Below are 19229 nucleotides of genomic sequence, written 5' to 3'. Positions count from 1 at the left end.
CCGGAAGTGGTGTAATAATAAAAAGAATGATACCGGAAGTGAAAGAGACAGAATCATGACAACCTCTGGTTGCATCCTGTAAAGTAGCTCACCAACACTGTTTGACCACATTCATATCTATAGCTACATACTGAGAACTAGATTATTTATCTTATTGAAAAATAATCTTCATGATACGCAATAAATTATTCAGAGTGAATTCTAGCAGATCAGTTGTGGATTGAAGGGTTAATTTTAAGTTGGTGTGTCCATTAAAAACATTTGGGTACCTGATCTCGTGCTTCCCAGTCTAGGCACTTGTCAGGAGAAGTGCAAATGCACTGCGCTGCTTAATTAGCATACATACAGCCTCAGATGTGCCTCTCTGTCCACCGCAATGAAAGTGCAGTTATTTATGGCAGGAAAATATCAAACACACCAGTGCACAAAAAGTAGACATACACCCGATGAAAACTGGATAATGTCTGCGAATGAGATGACGCAGAAATTGCACTGGCAGGATATTGCATTCCATGCACTGAAGAGGTTGGCCAAGAATTCAGATGAGGAGAAGAAAGTATAATGTCCAACACACAACCTCACACCAAATTGGATACATTTTTGTTGAATTACATTCCTTAAAGTGATAGAAAACCAAGAAGCTGTCTGACACCAAACATAGAGTACTGTGTGTTCCAAGTCAGGTTTATCTTAACATCTATTGTACTGTAGGCCCTTAACATCCCACAGGTTTGCATGCTAAACCTGAACAGAAGGCATAGTAATGAATGCACTTTAGAGGACCCAATAATCTCTTCTTGTCTCCTTGCGGCTGTAATTCCTTAGCCAAATATCCAATCAGCCAGCCGGTCTGTTACCCACGAGCCCAGTGTGCAATGCATTTACAAGAGTGCGCAATAAGCTGAGTTATGGGGTGTCTGTTACCCAGCCAGCCAGCTGGAGAAGAGTATTATCCCAGCAGAGCTATGCCTCTACTGAGCTGAGGATTGCACTTCTGAGTCAGTGTTGCTGTTGCTCCTCTCACCTGCTGCTGACAGCAAACCAGCATGGCTGACTGACTGACTGACAAAAGGCCTGCTTCTCTGCTGGAGTCACTCAAAGTTGAGGTGACATGGCTTTCCACAGACCCCCCTCCTTTACCTGTGCAGGTGAGTGCCACAGAAATCTACAGGAAACCCTTTCCTTTGTGTGGCCTGTCCTCTCCGTCCCTCCTGTATCCTCACCCAACAAAAAGAATACACTAGACCCATGCCACTGTAGAGTAACCTATTGTCCCTTTGCTGTTCTCCCTCTGTGTGTGTGTGTGTGTGCGTGTGTGTGTGTGTGTGTTAACAGGCCATTAACAGGCAGCCAGTGTATACAGTTGCATGTGAGGCTGCTGCAGTTTGTCTTGATTATACATTCCAACCTCTTTCTGGTATTTTAGTATTTTTGTTTTCAGTCTGTCTCCTGAAGAAACAGTTTAGCCACATTTGAAAAGAATGAATCTGTTTTTAAAGATGACTTAATCTCAGACATACTTACCACTCCCTCACCTTTAAGCCTCAGGCAGAGCAGTAATCCAGGTTAATTTATGTGACTGATTGCAGTTGTTCTTTACTGCATATCAGGAGAGGAAGGTCATATTGAAATCATACATTTAGTTTAATCAAACAGGAGGAAAGTGCTGAGCTAAAATACTCAGAAATCCTGAAAGGCAGGCTAAAATCTGTTTAGAAGCATACACTACCTGCATAGTTATTTTATTGGGCTGCTCCAGGGAAAACCTTTTGAAATATTGAAGGCATAGATATTGACCAGGGAAGGAGAATAACTGGGGTGCTGTGGAACATCGGGGTTTACTAGTGAGCCTTTCAAAGTCTTTATAAGACCTTGATGATGAGAGATGGCCAAATGATAACCAAAAATGATGTTGCAGCTGTTGCATGTATCACTTTCCTTTGATATCCTTTGATTTGATATTCTATGTAGCTTGTTTACCCAGAATAGCACATGTGGAAAGTTCCGTCAGTGGTGTTGTGTGGGAAAAATGAAAAATACCCTTGTTAAAATTTCTTAAAACGTCATATAGTTCATTATTGAAAACTCAAAAAAACTAATATTTTTGTTTTAGAAGGTCAAATGTCTCCTACTTCCCTGTAAAGTGCATTCTCAGTGTACTGTATGTGGAAAGTGGACCCTGAACCACTTTTAACATAGTTAATATGTTACAACTGTATGCTTGTTTGCATACAACTTCTACTTACGTTTGAAGTGAACACAGAGAAACATCCACCCTTCAGCAGATCAATCTGAAAAACATGCTTTATTTATCAAATCAAATTAAATCAAATTTATTTGTATAGCACTTTAAAGTGCCTTAGATTTGTGATTTTACTGCCTATTTAGATTTGTGTTATTGCTCATCTACCTTTGATCTTTGACCTTTAAAAACAACATCTAGTTGGCCAAAGTACTTTACATAGCAGAATAAAATCACAATAAATGACTAAAATAGAACAAATAAGATCAGTGCAAAAAATAAAACAACACAATAACACAGACACACAGATGACATAGTGTACATTCAATAAATTAAAATTAAAAGGAATGCATCAGGCCCTACTGTATATTAAAAGCCAAGGCAAATAAATATGTTTTAGGCAATGATTTAAAAGTAATGAGGTCATTATATAATTATATAGCAGAGGCTTCCGTAAAATCAGTTGAGCCAAAGCTAAATGTGCTGAAGCACTAGCATGCATTCTCTGCTGTTGCTGCCCATTAGCTGTTCTCTTGAAGATGCCCTTTGTCTATGACATTAGAAATTAGTGTGAAAATAGAGTGCTTATCTTATACAGTCATTGTTAGAAGAGAAATTTCAAAAGTTTCTGATATAAAGCAACATTCTGACCAAGCTAAAAAGTTTTTATTTTTAATGCCAGTTAAATCAGGGGTCCCAGTTTAAATGGTCTAATATAATGCTTTTCTATGCATTGATGTTCACTCAAAGCAGTTTTCATTATTTTCCATTCACCCATCAAGGACACTTAAACATGTGGATGGGAGAAGCCCTCTGGTTAGGAGATTACCTGCACTGCTGTCCAAACATTTTCACTTCTTAAACTGGTTGACAGATCATATGGTTACACAGTGTTTAAGTGTTGTACAACTGTGTGCAGGTGAGAGGGCAAAAAACAGAATGAAACAGAGAAAGCAAGACAGTGAGACCAGGATGTGATCTGGCATGTTTCTATAGCCATAGCTCTCTGTATCCCTAAAATAACCACACTCACTCACTCACACACACACACACACACACACACACACACACACACACTGTCTTTTCATTCCTTGTGGGGACTTTACATTGACTTACATTCATTTCATTTCCTGTAGACTTATCCTAAACTTAACCATAACACTACTTGCCTAACTCTAACCCTGACCCTAACCTCATCCTAACCCTAAATTATGTTTCCACCCTATAATTCAGTGATTTCCTTGTGGGGACTAGCTTCTGGTCCCCACAAGGATGGTTGAGTCCCCACAGTGTGAGTGTATTAACAGGTTTCGATCCTCATGATGTAAGTAATACAAAGGCACACACACATACAGTAACCTTATTACAAAAAAGGGCAATCTGTAGCAGCTCCTGAAACATGGCAGTCATAGTCTGTTTTGTCACTGCTGAACTCCCCAAGAGGAAGTGTCTGGAAAAACTTAGTTGTCAACACTGAACAGTGGCTAAGCAACAAGTAATCTGCTGGTGTTTCTGTCTTCCCTGCACTGTGCATAAAATGTCTTGTGTTCTTTGTTTGAGAGTGATTATTGAGAAGTCAGCTCTAGATAGGCTTGTCCTTTAGTAAAGTGCCTTGTGGTATGGACTGACTGACACACAGATCAATTTACATTGTCTGAGACAAAGCTTCACTGGACTGCTTTGAATATCTGAGGCTCTAAATAACAGTGAGGGGTAACTGAAAATGTTTTTTCTCAAAATCCAGAAATCTTGAGATTGCACTATAACCACAAAAATCCTAGTTTTGGGTTAAAGAGTAGGGCTTATGATTGACAGCATGTCACATCAACTCTTTATCATAGCTTGGAAAATGTATGTGGGGAAAAGTGCTGATCTCTCAGTCGCTGTATTATTGAAAGCAGGTTACCTTTTTTTTTTTTTACCTTTCTGAGACCACTGTGCACATACATTTGAAGCAAACTCTGAAAAGATGTGAATGACTGGATAACTTCAGTGATGTAAAAATAATTCATATCCGTCACTTAAAATTACAGTTTGTATTATTTTAAAGTTAAGACAGTGCTAGCATGAGAACTTAAGATTAATTGCCTCCGCTGCACCCAACCCTCTCTCTCTGTTGTTAGGCTCTGTGCAGCTCCAACCAGCCCATCATGAATGCCAAGCCGCCACACACAGTCAGTTTGGAGAGAAATTCACCAAGTTAGCAGATAGCATTCAACTGGTGGGCATTAAAATGTAACTCAGCAAGCTGAATGCCCTTCTTCATGTCTACTGTAAGCACGGCACAACCACTGTTCAAAGTGTCCTGGTATGTGGTCCTTCACATCCCATTCAGTATTTGGCCATGTGACCACTGTCAGAATAATGAGATTGGAATTTGTGTTTTTTGTTTTTGTTTTTTTAAGTACCTGCATATATTGCCTAGCATCATTTGGTGTTGGCCCCTCACAGATATGTAAAAAGAAATATGGAGGAGAGCAACATTAGCAACGGGGTCAGTGGAGAGATGAGGAGAATTCACTTTTGCCGGACCCTTAAAGAGAAGCTTCTGATCAAGACAAACTGGAGGGAAAATAGTGTAAACAAGCAGTTTGAGGAAATTATGATATTTGACTGTCACACACTGTTATTGTTGTACACATATGACTCACATTTCAGTGAAATCTGTGCATGCATTGCAATGTAGGAGCTCAATGGTGTTCAAATTGGAGCTGAATACATATGCCAATCAAAAACATGTTTGGCATTTAAAAAAAATTTTTTTTTTAATTTTAAATGGAGCATTTAGGCCCGTGATGCGAACTTAGCTTTATTTGCATTCCACAACTGGTTAACTTTGCCTGAACAAATAGAAGAAAGCTACACAAGACAAGGTGTTGAAATACACCTGAATCAATACAACTGAATCATCCAAGAGGTTGTAGATTCACTCTGTGTCAGTGTTGTGTTTGCTCCCTGCTGGGCAGTATTTTCAGAGTAAACTTGATTTTACTGCTTGTAGTTTTGCCACTTGATGATCTCCAGCTTTGAGATTGTGACATCACAATACATCATTTTTGGTAAACAAGTTGTCTTGTCCAGTCTTAAATAGTCAAATGTTCAATCAAGATGCTGAACCTCAAGTTAGTCAGTTGTATTCCACTTAATTTCCAAAATAATTGTCTTTCAGAGTCATGGACCAGTGGTGTAGGCTTCATTCAAGTGGCCACAGCACTTAGTGAGTCTTCATCCATTCACAGTGATACCCTATACCACCTGACCAGGGACATGTCTCTGGACCCCATGTCCTATAGCATCCTGGAACCTGAACTGTATAAAAACGATTTCTGGTCTGAAGAATCACAAAGTTTGCTACAGGTGAGGAGAGAAAGCTTGATGTATGTAAAAAACAACAGAATATTAATTTATTTTTTGCTTTCTGAACTAGATAAGACACTGCTGGAGTGACATATTTCATTGCATTGCATCATTTCAAGTCTGCGTAAAATCTGATAATTGCAATCAATGATAATGATGGAAGGAGCTGTTCCCTGAGATTTGTTTTGAAGATACTTATTCTTATAATAAGAAATTAGTTTGATAAAAGACTTCAGTTAAGGAATATGGCTGATATTAGAAATAAGTTCATGGCAAAGCCTGGGGTTCATAGTGAAAGTTTATGTTTGTGTGTATTATTAAGTGTGAGGTTGTGTCTGAAGTCTTTTTTGATAGGCTTAACGTGCCCATGACTTGCTCTTTTCCAGCCATTAAATGTTTAACCTCGGGTACCTCTCAAATAGCTTTGCACCTATCATAACTCCATATAGTCTGTAATTATTTCATAATGTTAAAAACCACAAACCAAAAAATGTTGGGAACCAGTAATCTTGAAAAAAAATATATAACCGAGGGAGAGATACTGTATGGGGTAAGTGCAGGTCTCTCTCCAAGTTACATCAGTGAGCTAAGCAACAGGGCTGTTCGATCTGTCCACACTGCAAAAAATATCCACCTTTACATGCCACTAAGACAACATATTAGTGCAAAAGACATTTGTAACAGAACAAATTAGAATAAGCTTCGACGGGTATTCAGTCAGCTGATTTGCGTTGATTTTGTTTCATTAAACCGGCATTTTGAGACTTTGCATCAAGACAAAACAACCTGTTGAAGATGGACGTTTTTTACAGTGTGGCACCGCTCCGTGCCAACAGCGCGGGCGGCGCGCAGGCAGCCTCCAGATCACAGTTGGATGGACGAGTATCACCAGCGTGTGATCTGGCTGCGGAAAATAAACCCACAGCATCTTAAATCTAACGGATTCTTATTTAACAAGACAGTAAAATCTGTCGCAGATGAGCCATCACTCCTCTCGGACTGGAGTGACCTCCAGCGTCATTTTGGGATGATGGAGATGAAAGTGGCGATGATGAATGCGGCTGTTTTTTTCTGTGCAAACCGCCAACTTTCGTTCCCCCTTTTCTTCTCTGTGTGTCTCTAAAATACAACACGATGCAGATCTCCCCAAGCGAAGACAAGATCCCGGTAAGTACAACCGTCGCTTGTGCATCTCTTGCATTCCTCGTCCTTTCCTTGGGTTTAGTTTCTGTAACTACTGTAGCTACCTTTACATCCTGTGACCAGTCTTTGTTACGACCTAATGAAATAGTTTTCATCCGCGATGCTGCTGATGATAAACGACTGCTCAGGAAGTGATTCTTTCTCTTATTGTCGAGTACCTCATAATTCTTTCCATGGAAGCAACGCAAGGCAACATTAGAAACCGAGATGACCCGTTCTGTCTTACCAAATTATCGTTGTTGTTATTATTGACATGCAGACTAGATTGAGGAAGGACCCGGAGACACAGGTTGCTTTCTTGCTTTTTATTTCCACAAACACACGCGGGCAGCTGCACCAACAAACACCGATCAATCCCTGCCAGCCCCTAAATAAATACATCCCGCCCAGAGGGGACATTATCGGGGATCCCATTAGGTGCTTCCCTTCAAGGCATTCCCCCCCAAGTGTCTGTCCGCCCCCAACACTACACAGTTATTCTAATGAAGGTTTTCGGGTTCGAGCCTTGGCCGACCCGGTGCCTTTCTGTGCGGAGTTTGCATGTTGTCCTATGTGTCTGTATGGGGTTTCCCCGGATACTCCGGCTTCCTCCCACAGTCCGAAGACATGCATCTTAGGTTGATTGGCGACTCTAAATTTACTGTAGGAGTGATTGTATGTGGGGTTGTTGGTTTACGTGTTAGCCCTCTGCCAAACTGGCGACCTCTCCACCACTGTCAGTCGGGATTGGGTCCAGCTGCCCCTTTTCAGAATAAGCGGTATAGATAGTGGATGGATTATTATGCTATTATATATGTTTCAAAGGGATTAGTTCAGGTAAGATGTTTACCACGTTCATTTTATGGTTGCAACAAAGGTGAGGTGAGAACTTGAAATGAGGCGAAGGAAGGTCCCCCCTGAGGTTTAGTTATGTTTCTACCAACACAACCATCTGAGAGACTTCTTGGAACCAGCCAGGCTAAACCAAATGGGAATTTTCCAAGTATGATCTTCTACACAAAGACATTTCAGCAAACAGAAACCATAAAGGAAAGTTCCAGGAGTTTGGAGGTATAGTTTCAGGTGGACTTTTTTTTTTTTACTTGATAGTAGTTTCTTTCCAGCTTCTACAGTAGTTAAATTGATAGATGCTGAGAAAATTGTATTTTATTTTGAGATATCTTTTGATTGTGAAACTGTGTCTGTAAAGAATAGACACCTCCAAGTTAATTTTTAAGAGCTACATTTTCATATGTCGTGCACTGGTCTGTACTCTTTGCATGCAATGCAGTAAATATAAATGACATAGGACTGCTAGAGTAACTGTCTGAAACACCAAGACAGCAGGAACAAAGTTATGTAACAATCACCTGGATGCACAAATAATTGATTAAAGAACACTCACACGGATGTATGCTGATGGGGCGGAACTACAGTATGATGGTCATTACATGAGGTCACCAAGCTTCATAGCTGTGTCTAATGTCATATTACTTATTCACAAGTCCCTACATAATAAATACTCAATATTTACTCTATAGTATTTGTAAATTTCACACTGAGAAGTCAGAAATATAAATACAGCCCATGTTCATGAGTGATTAGGGTGTTAGTTGCTTCACCCAAGAGCTGTACAAAATATGTCAATCAAGTACATTAGAAGAGGCCTGATTAAAGTGAGAATGTGCAGGAGGGCCATAGATGTGTATGGGCTTTAAAATGTTTTTAGCTAATCTGGCATGTGAAACAACAAAGCATGTGATCATTTTTCAGTGACATAGATAATAGTCAGAGCCTTCCCTCTTGTGTCCTCCATGTTTAATCTCCCTCTCTACTTTCACTCTATCTAAATAAAGAATAACACTGCCAAAGGTGTGCTGACTGCCCCCTCAGCCACCGAAGGTTCTTACTTAAGTGCTTTTGAGAACCTGCCAAAAGTCACTTCTGTTTGTGTGTTGAGAGTGCAGTAGATGTTTAAGTTCATTCAAACAATTATTACATAACCCAACTGCTGCTTAAAGGTACTGTGTATGCTGTTTTTACACAATTTATGTGTTAAATTAGGTGAGATACCTTGGTATGGTCTCTGTAAGCCAAAGAGTATATGATGAAGATGATTGGTCTCATCCATTGGCACTACTGTGCTAATGCTTCTGGGTTTAGTGAGAGCATCCTCTTCTAATTTGTCATGTCTTCCTACAGGTTGTGGATCCAGCTTCAAGCCCTCGGGATAACGACGAAGGCCACTACTTTGCTGATGGCCAACGTAAAGTTGACTACGTTCTGGTCTTCCACTGGCATAGGCACAGTTCCTTACGATCTCTTGTCAACACCTCAGTTTCACAGGACCGGTTATCTGTTGTTTCCAATGGCAACTTTCCCCTGACAGTGGGCTCAGAAGCAACAGCGGGAAAAAAAGTGGCCAAGCCGGTAGTAGATGCTGCATGTGTTGGTGAGGTGTTCATGGAACTTGGATCTGCAGGAGGGCATGATCATGGAGAAGCTGCTGACAAAGAGATGCGTCTGATCAGAGAAGAGTTTGAGGCCAACTTGCAGGACGCCGGCCTCGAGATAGAGAGAGACAAAGACGTGAGTGTGTGCATGTGTGTATGTACTGTATTTGTGACCATACTGATGTCCATATTCTTCTTTGTCTTTCCTCTCTAAGGCACTTTACTCACATCTAAAATGGTTGCACATTTTACTTTCTAATGTTGCAATATTAAGTGGCAGTGCAGTTAAGAGTGAAGATTTTAGTGAGCACTATTCTTTGGTGGTATATTTAAAGGTGTATAAAACAATTTCACATTGTCCTTATCACAATGTCTTGTTCAGATATGTAGTTTCAGACAACATTAGTCAAAACTTGCGGCTCTATTTGTCAGCAACTATTAAATCTCACTTAAGTTCCCTTAAATACACATTCTAACAAAAGTTAACACAGCTCTTGCTTTTAGTTGAATTGGCATAAAGTGACAGGACTCAGCGTTCAGTGTGATGTTGGTTGTCGTTGGTTTTAATACATTTGTTAAATTAACTGAAAGCAGCTGTTTTATGGAAGGTAATAACATTTCATTTATCATTGTAAAAGCCCTTTGTACTCAGAGTTTAAAGTTCAGGATTTTCATTGTCATGCTGTATGTTTAGTGCGATGAACAGAACATACAGAAATACTTGAACTTGAAACAGTCAAATTAAACAGGTAATGAAATGAACAACCGATGATTAGAGATTAGGATGTAATAAAATATGCAATAATAAGCAGTATGAATTAACATTCTTGACATCAAGCACACCTTAAGTGATATGGAGATTATGCTAAAACACATTTAAGACAGAATTAATTTGGAATCATGTTTATTTCCACCTGATGAGAAATGTAGAATACATCTAATAATCCTTTCCTTTTAGCTCTGGTTTGGTACCCTCTAACACCTGATGGAAAAGTGAAACAAATTCTAACTTTTCCTAAAATTGTCTGTACTTAGTAGCTTTGAGTTCGCCAGTTTGCTGGTTTGTTGCTACCTTTGTCTTACTACTATTTAATATTGTTAGGGGGTTATCAGAGCTTTTTTTTTTTTGAAAACAGTGCTTATGTCAAGTAGCCTATACCAGCAGTACCAATGACCTTGCAAGTAGCGACATTCTGGAAGCGACACATTATTGAACCGAGAGAGTATGGTTAGCAGCGAGAGCTAACCATACTCTATTGGTTCAATAATAGGATAATCACCTCATCCTTTCTAATCTTTGCTACTTCCTGCTCTACAATATTCACCCCCCCTTCCCTCTCATTTTCCCCATTCATCAGTTTCTCAAAATACTCCTTCTATCTTCTCTGCACACTCTCCTCGCTTGTTAGCACCTTTCCATCTTTGTCTTTAATCGCCCTTATCTGTTGCACATCCTACCCATTTCTATCTCTCTGTCTCGCTAATCTGTACAAGTCCTTCTCACCTTCCCTCGTGTCTAACCTGGCATACAACTCATCATATGCTTTCTGTTTGGCCATTGCCACCTCCCTCTTCACTCTACGCTGTAACTTCTTGTAATCCTGTCTACTGTCTTCAGTCCTTTCTATGTCCCATTTCTTTCTAGCTAGCCTCTTCCTCTGAATGCTGTCCTGTACTTCCTTGTTCCACCACCATGTTTCCTTATCTTCTTTCCTCCTTCCAGATGACACACCTAGCACCTTCCTACCTGTCTCCCTGATCACTTCTGCTGTAGTTTCCCAGTCATCTGGAAGTTCTTCCTGACCACCCAAAGCCTGTCTCAACTTCTGTCTGAATTCCTCACGAATTCCTTCCTTTTGCAACTTCCACCACTTGGTCTTCTTTCCTGTCTTTCCTCTCCTCTTCTTCCTGACCACCAGATCATCCTACACACCACCATTCGATGCTGTCTGGCTACACTTTCTCCTACCACCACTTTGCAGTCACTAATCTCTCGCAGATTCCCGCTTCTACATAGAATGTAGTCTACCTTCATACTCCTACCTCCACTCTTATATGTAACTCTATGTTCCTCTTTCTTCTGGAAATAGGTGTTAACTACAGCCATTTCCATCCTCTTAGCAAAGTCCACCACCATCTGTCCTTCTAGGTTCCTTTCTTTAACACCAAACCTGCTCATCACCTCCTCATCACCTTTGTTCCACTCACCAACGTGCCCGTTGAAGTCTGCCCCGATCACCACTCTCTCCCCTCTGGGGATACTCTCCATCACCTCATCTAACTCACTCCAGAATCTCTCCTTCTCTTCTAACTCACACCCTACTCGTGGAGCATAACCACTGACTACATTCAACATTACCCCTTCAATTTCCAACTTCAAACTGATCACCCTATACTGATCACTCTATATAGTGTTTCAACTCATATCCAATAACTCATAATTTTAGTATTTGAATTTTCAAGCCAGGAATACCCAACAAATCCCCCTTGAGCAAACACTTGTCAACACTGCAGAGGAAACACTCCCTTTAACAGAAGAAACCTCTGACACGAGAGGGGAGGAGAGGAGAGGAGCTCAGAGCATCATTGGAGGGCCCCCCAGCAGTCTAGGTCTATAGCAGCGTAACTATAGGTGACCCTGAGGCTTCCCTAACTGTAAGCTTTATCAGAAAGGAACGTTTTAAGTCTAATCTTAAAGATAGAGAGTGTCTGCCTCCCGAATTGAGACTGGGAGCTGTTTCCAAAGGAGAGGAGCTTGACAGCTAAAGGCTCTGTCTCCCTTTCTACTTTTGTAAACCTTAGGAACCACAAGCAGACCTGAACTCTGAGAGTGAAGTGCTCTATTGAGATGATATGGCACTATGAGGTCTTTATTAACTTAACTTAATTTTTAAAAATCAAATATTTCATGTGACACTAAGTAATGGGTAAATTTGTTCTGAGCGGACATAATGGAAAGCTCCATTATACTGTACACTCCAAACTGAGTCTCGTATCAGTCATTAATGTGTAAACACTACACCCTACAATAGGCAGTAATCTGTGCCTTGTTGAACCATTCTACATGACAAAAGTTTATTCAGATGACCATAAAATAGGCTTTGTTGACTTTCTTCAGCAGAATCAGTTCATATTTCATGATGAAACCTTCAGGCGGAGGCATGGCAGTCACGAAATCTGAATGTAGCCCATTCAGTCATTCATTTTCTTATTGATGCATGGATATATTATTATAGTACATGCTAGTATATAGCAAAACCACACAAGCCAACAGTTTCTACTTTCCAGGTTTGCCTCTAAGATGTGAAGCCAAATGTACAGTACAATAACATCAGTATTTTTTCCACTGGTCTTTTGTGCAACTTCCTTCTCATACCATGGACATTACATTGGGATGGATTCAAAATTTGTCATAGAAAAAGTAATAAACTTTTTTATTGGCAACTATAAGTGCCCAATGGGGCAAACTGTGGTCAAAGATGGACCATATTTATATTAGGGATGGGCAATGATTTTCACATTTTCGAATAGTCATTAAATTAATTCTTTTTGGAATTCAGTTTTATTTGTATAGCACCAAATCACAACAAAAGTCATCTCATGACACTTTACATAGTAAGGCCTAGATCTTCTTCTTCTTCTTATTAGTATTATGATTATTATTATTATTATTATTATCGTTGTACTATGGGAGAGAGGAGACACAAATTTAGTGATGCATAATGGTGGCATATAGGTGCATGGAGATGCAGGGGAGGAGGGGAGCTCAGAGCATCATGGAAGGAGCCCCAGCAGTCCAGGCCTGTAGCAGCATAACTACGGGAAGGTTCAGGGTCACCTGAGCCAGCCCTAAATGTAAACTTTATCAGAAAGGAAAGTTTTAAGCCTAATCTAAAGATAGAGAGGGTGTCTGCCCCCCAAATTGAGACTTTGGGCTGGTTCCAAAGGAAAGGAGCTTGATAGCTAAAGGCTCTGCATCCCATTCTACATCTGTAAACTCTGGGAACCACAAGCAGACCTGCATATTGAGAGCGAAGTGCTCTGTTGAGATGATATGGCACTATAAGGTCTTTATTAACTTAATTTTTAAAAATCTAATATTTCATGTTACTGTGGTTTTGTCTTTAAAACAAAGAGCCACTATTTTCCCTTGCTTTTACCGGTGCCTGGAAATAATGCAGTGATAAGGTCAGTATATAATTTTCCTACAATGCCAAATAGAAACAGCAGAAACACACAGAAACTACAGCCATTAAGAAAAACATGGGATGACTGGATAAATTGTATGATGATAATGCATGTGAGCTGCAGAGCCATTTAGCAAGTGTTGAAAAGGTGTCTCTGACCACAAATGCATAGACAGTGCTTACAAGTGAATCATATGTGACAGTCATCTGCCATTATATAACCAACTGGAAAATACAGAGTGCTGTTCTTCAGACTAAAGTAATGCCGGAGCAGCATGCTGCTGAAACCCTGGTGAATGTGCTTTCCACCACCGTGGAACACTAGGGACCTACAGGTAAAGTTACAGCATGCCTACATGATAATATGGAGTGGCAAGAATGGGACTCTCAGCAATGTAGGTGAGGGGTGGGGGTTGTGATCTTTTGAATAATTGTATAGTTCCCGAAGGATAGTGAATAGCATCTTAGCTTGAAATACCCATCCTTAATTCATATCTACCTTGTTTAATACATCCATGCTTAGGGGTACAGGCACAGTCGTCATACCCATATGCACAATAAGATATCCACCTGCGTACTGTGTACTTACGGTGCAGTATTCTTACACCCATTAAAGTCAACAAAAATACATCCAAATGTTCTGTAGTAGATAGAAACAGATACACAGGTAGGCGTATTCAGTTAAAGCATATAAACAAATAGAACCTTTCAACCACAAATGTGATATAAGATCATGTATAATTTTTCAGTAGTAACCGTATCATGAAACACTAAGTAATGGGTAAATTTGCTCTGAGCGGATATAATGGAAAGCTCCATTATACTGTACACTCCAAACTGAGTCTCGTATCAGTCATTAATGTGTAAACACTACACCCTACAATAGGCAGTAATCTGTGCCTTGTTGAACCATTCTACATGACAAAAGTTTATTCAGATGACCATAAAATAGGCTTTGTTGACTTTCTTCAGCAGAATCAGTTCATATTTCATGATGAAACCTTCAGGCGGAGGCATGGCAGTCACGAAATCTGAATGTAGTCCTTTCAGCAATGATTTTCAAATATCATTAAATTAAAATTTTCAATTCAGTTTTAATTGTATAGCGCCAAATCACAACAATCACAACAAAAGTAATCTCAGGACACTTTACATAGTAAGGTCACCTTATTATTATTATAGAGAAAAAACAAGAAGTCCCCCTTGAGCAAGCACTTGTCAACAATGGGGAGGAAAAACTCCCTTCAGTGGAAGAAACCTCCAACAGACCCTAGCTCTTGGTGGGCAGTCTTCTGCCTCGACTGGTTGTGGTGAGTGGATAAAGGAGAAAGAAAAGAAATGTAACAAGACACAACAAACAATGAAACACAAGTTGATGTGGCCAGTGACTGCTCATTAGAAACTTAGAGCTCCGGAGCCAGGGATACTTACAGAAAGGTACAGGGAGAGCGAGATAACACACTATGGGAGAGAGGAGATGCTAAGTTAGTGACGCGTACTGGGGGCATATACAGTAGATGGCCTTTTTCTTACTGACCTAATGGCATGGACATAACTTGGCACATACTAGTATATAGCACAACCACACCCTGAGACGCAGAGCTTTTTTTGTTGAAACAGCTTTTTTCCTAGCTTGTTCTTTTAGTGCTCCCAGAGCCCAAAGATAGAAGAGTTGTAACAGCAATGGGTCAAAAACAGTAGCGGAGCTACTGATGCTATATGTGACTCATGTAGCTTCAAATTGTTCCAACCTGACAGTTAACAGCAGAATTTATCAGCAAATTACTACTTTTAAAGATGTGATACTTGTGATGTCTTGCGGACAATTCCTGTGTCCTGTTCTTGTAGATAGCTCAGCTAACTTAGCTAGTCAGCTAAGTACCTAATTATTAAAGTGACCCAATATTTAAGGGAGACAGTCAAAAAGGTTGTAGAATGCGTTTGTGTTTTGACATGTCGCTAACATAAAATATCATTGTTATAGAGTCAATGGAGATAGAAGCTTTAATCAAGACTAATGATTATGGCTCACCATTTTGATCACACTGCCTAGAAAAAATAATCAGGATCATAATTTCAGATGTTTCTACTAAACCAGCAACAGCCTAGTATTTAAACTTTGTATCTTCTAATACATCTTTCCCATTTCATGTACTAAGTTGACCTGTTTTCCTTAATCACCTTGCTGCCGTTGTACAATATAACAGAAGCACAGACAGCCAGTTACAGCCCACAGTGGTCATTCCTGTAACTTAATGCCAATGAACAGTATGGAGATCTAAACATCCTACAGAAACACAGAAAGGAGAACTCAGACAATGGATTTTTTCTTGCAATGTCATCAAAGTGTTTATATGTTGTCTTGCTGCTTGTTGTAATAGAAAATTCTTCACATAGTGCCATTTAAAAATGCCTGCAGCAAACCTGAGCAATTTGCTAGTATGATCTGTATTCATGCCATTCATCTACTGTATTACAAAAGTGAGACTGGTGATTGTGCATGTTCAGAATATACTGTAGCCAATGAGCCATTTTTCAGGACCATGAACAGCTCCTTCACCAACAGTGCATACACCTTCCAAGCTTATAGTATACAGCTGAGCACATGTACATAAAGTGGTTTCATGAACAGCAGGCTTATGTGAAACACTTCCCTAGCAACATCTACTGCACCATCACTGCATCTTAATAGAAGGCTTTGGAGCTTGGAGTACTTGAATTTAACTCAAAACATGATACTTTCACCTCATAGAAATACAGTTGTGTCTCAGTTCTGAGGTTTGTGCATGTTGCAAAGTCAAAATCAAAGCAATGATTTTCTGTCCTTATCCGAGTGTCAGTCTACTGAAAATGACTCACCTTTGCTACTGTTTTTATGCCTTTGTGCCAGCGATAGCCATATGTCTGTTGCATTCTTGTGATGTCTCAGGAACACTTTGAGGGAATTTGTTCAGATCTGGCACAAATGTCCACTTGGAGTCAAGGATGAACTAATTAGATTTTGGTGGTCAAAGTTCAAGGTATTCATGTCTGTCGCATTCCTATGAGTATGACAGGTTGACTGAGGCATACAACCATGAATTAAATTAAGTAATTCTAGTATATGTTGTCTTGCTGCTTGTTGTAATTCTAATTTAATCACGATTTAGTTATTTACAATCCTAAATTCCTTTTTTATGTGTTTCTGTTATTTTGTGTCTGCCACCTATATACAATGGCTTCATAAAGTATTCAGATCTCTTCATTTTTTGTTAGGGGTTGCTCTTATAAAGTTACCAATGGATTCATGGTCACCTTCTGGACCAAGGCCCTCCTTGTCTGGTCTGGATACTGTTGGGCAAAATCAATCAATCATCAATCAACCACTTTATTGTTATTTCAAATATATTGCAATGAAAGTAGAGAATCACTTTCCACCTTGGTATAGAGGACAGAGTCATAATAAGAGTACTAACATAAATAAAATCTGAATGTACAGTAATTGACAACATAAATATAAAATTCTGTGCATAATACAATATCTCTCTCACTTACTCATTTTCTACCGCTTAGTCCCTGAACGGGGTCACGGGGTGGGCCAATCCCCGGCCGGGCAATATCTACAGAACATAAAATTCATAATACTAAAATGTCTGTGCAGATTCTCAGTCATCCAGGTCATAGTAAACTGAAAAACCTTCATCAGAACTGATGAAGCCTCTTGGATGAGAGGTGAAACGTCTTCGATCTAGAAATCTAAGTCCAGTTGATTTTTTCTAAGGTTTTTCAGCATAATACTAAAATAAGATACAATACAGTAAAATTCAAACCACCTATCCTATGTCTAAAGCTTGTCTGCATTTGTTAAAATAAAGTGTGTTTAACATACTGATGGACCTGGGAGAAAAGCAGTTTTGCTGTACAGTATACTGTATCTGGTAGTGTGTGTTTTGACAGCTCTGTAGTGCCCGCCTGATGGCAGTAACTCAAACACATGACCTAATGTTGAATTTTAAACTATACATCTTGCTGTATTAAGGCAGCAAGAGCATGCAGTGTCATTAATTATGGAATTGGGTACCAATAACATTTTGGGCTGCCTTAATGAGTTTTTGCAGAGCTTTCTTTTCTGCCACAGTGCAGTCAGAGAACCATACTGAGATACTATAGCACAGTATGCTCTCTATTGCTGCTCTGTAAAAGGTCACTCACAGATGTTCAGATACTTTATTCCTCCTAAGTATCCTTAAATGGTGAAGTCTGTGTTGAGCAGTACCAATCTGGAGAACGAAAAGCTTCTGCACATACAGTATATGTGCCACCATTTAGCCCTATGGCTATTGTACCTAACTCAAAATAAATCTACAACATAGTAATGTGTGCAGTAAGTCTAGGGATCTGAATCTGTTTTGAAGCCACTGTATATCAGTGGAATTCTATTCATGTTGGAATTACAATCCACACAGGGGTTGATCTGCGCTTGCAGACTTTATTTGTAGTCAGGCAAAGCAGCTGCTGTGCTGACCTCTTTGTATCGATTGGCTAATTTAGCCTGAAACTGGTTATTTTCTTTTGACATGTGCAACCAGTAGTTGTGTGAGTGTTTAACTGTGTGTGTGTGTGTGTGTGTGTGTGTGTGTGTGTTAGGCACTTGGCAGAACACACAGTCTCTGTACTCTGTAGGCTCACTGCCACAGAGTTTTACAAATGTAGTTATTGTTAAATTCCACTTGTTACCAAATGAAGCACTGCTGCACTTTGGCTCCAACAAGAAGAGTAATTTGGCAAAGTAAATTGTCACTCACTTCAGTTGTTTTATGAATAGTTTCTTCCCTAATACAAAGTATTTGAAATAGTTGTAGTGATCCAATGTGAGGTCTTATATGTAGGGTACAGTGTTCAGGGAAGAAAGGTCTGCAGTTCAAATGAGAGATTGTGTGTGTGAAACCTGTCTTGCTAAAAACATTTGACTGAATGTGTGTGTACTGGCTGGCAGCCAGTTGGCAATGTGTATGGTCTGCAGGCTAGTATTAACCTGATTGTTGACCGTGGGGCCATGGAGCCTAAGACAGGATGAGATTAGCTGGCTGACTGATAGCTCCTTATCTCATCTTCATGGATTGAGTGGTAGATGGAATCTGCTACTGAGAGAAGCCACAATAAAGATGAACACTTACATTCCAATATCCCTCATTTGAATATAGTGACAGGTGCTCTTACAAAATGACTGGCAACATAATTACATTCCTTCCATCAGTATGTAGCTACAGTGGTTGTGGTTGTGGTTGTAGGAGGTGCTGGCAAAGCAAAGGAACAATGTCTGATAATAACTGTTGGTTTGCTACATTAAACTCTCAGAGATATACAGTCAAAATACATCAGCAAAGCAGTCTCTGTGCAGATGATAAAAGGGATTAGTAAAGTTGTTTGATGTTACGCATTATAATCAATGAAGTTTGTGCAGCATCTGAAAGACAGTTATCTGTACATAAAGATGCAGGAGAAACAGATGATCTAGTCTGAGAAAATGAACTTGTATCACAGAGACAATTTTAACTGTTGACCTGCTGTTTGTTGGGAGACAAATTATTGCAAATGTTTTGATGGGCATTATAATACTTTTTGAAAGATTACAGTTTATGTATCAGCTTGGTTAACGCTATAAAAGAAGCTTAAGTGTCACTTTACTTCAGATCTGTTGGCATTTTGAAATATTTGGCACATGAATGAATGAATCACTGAATAAACTAACCATTCTTCAAAGTGACAAAATGGTTAAAATTGGTATTGACATGCATGACAACAAAAAATATTATATTAATGGTAATA

The 19229-nt window shown here is 39.6% G+C and overlaps 1 protein-coding gene across 1 annotated transcript in view; it reads left to right on the top strand.

Moving 5' to 3' along the window:
- The first annotated feature begins 6484 nt into the window (after positions 1–6484).
- Positions 6485–19229, top strand: part of ano2b (anoctamin 2b) — a 190450-nt gene continuing 177705 nt past the window's right edge. Inside the window, exons 1-2 of the mRNA XM_020601528.1 lie at positions 6485–6766; positions 8984–9370. Of these exons, the coding sequence (XP_020457184.1) occupies positions 6734–6766; positions 8984–9370 (420 nt within the window). The 5' untranslated portion in view covers positions 6485–6733. The remainder of the gene's footprint in view (positions 6767–8983; positions 9371–19229) is intronic.

Source organism: Monopterus albus, unplaced genomic scaffold (genome assembly GCF_001952655.1).
Source record: "Monopterus albus unplaced genomic scaffold, M_albus_1.0 scaffold51.1, whole genome shotgun sequence".
Taxonomy (NCBI): domain Eukaryota; kingdom Metazoa; phylum Chordata; class Actinopteri; order Synbranchiformes; family Synbranchidae; genus Monopterus; species Monopterus albus.
The sequence above is the reverse complement of the archived record's forward strand: the minus strand, read 5'-3'. Positions and strand labels throughout refer to the sequence as shown.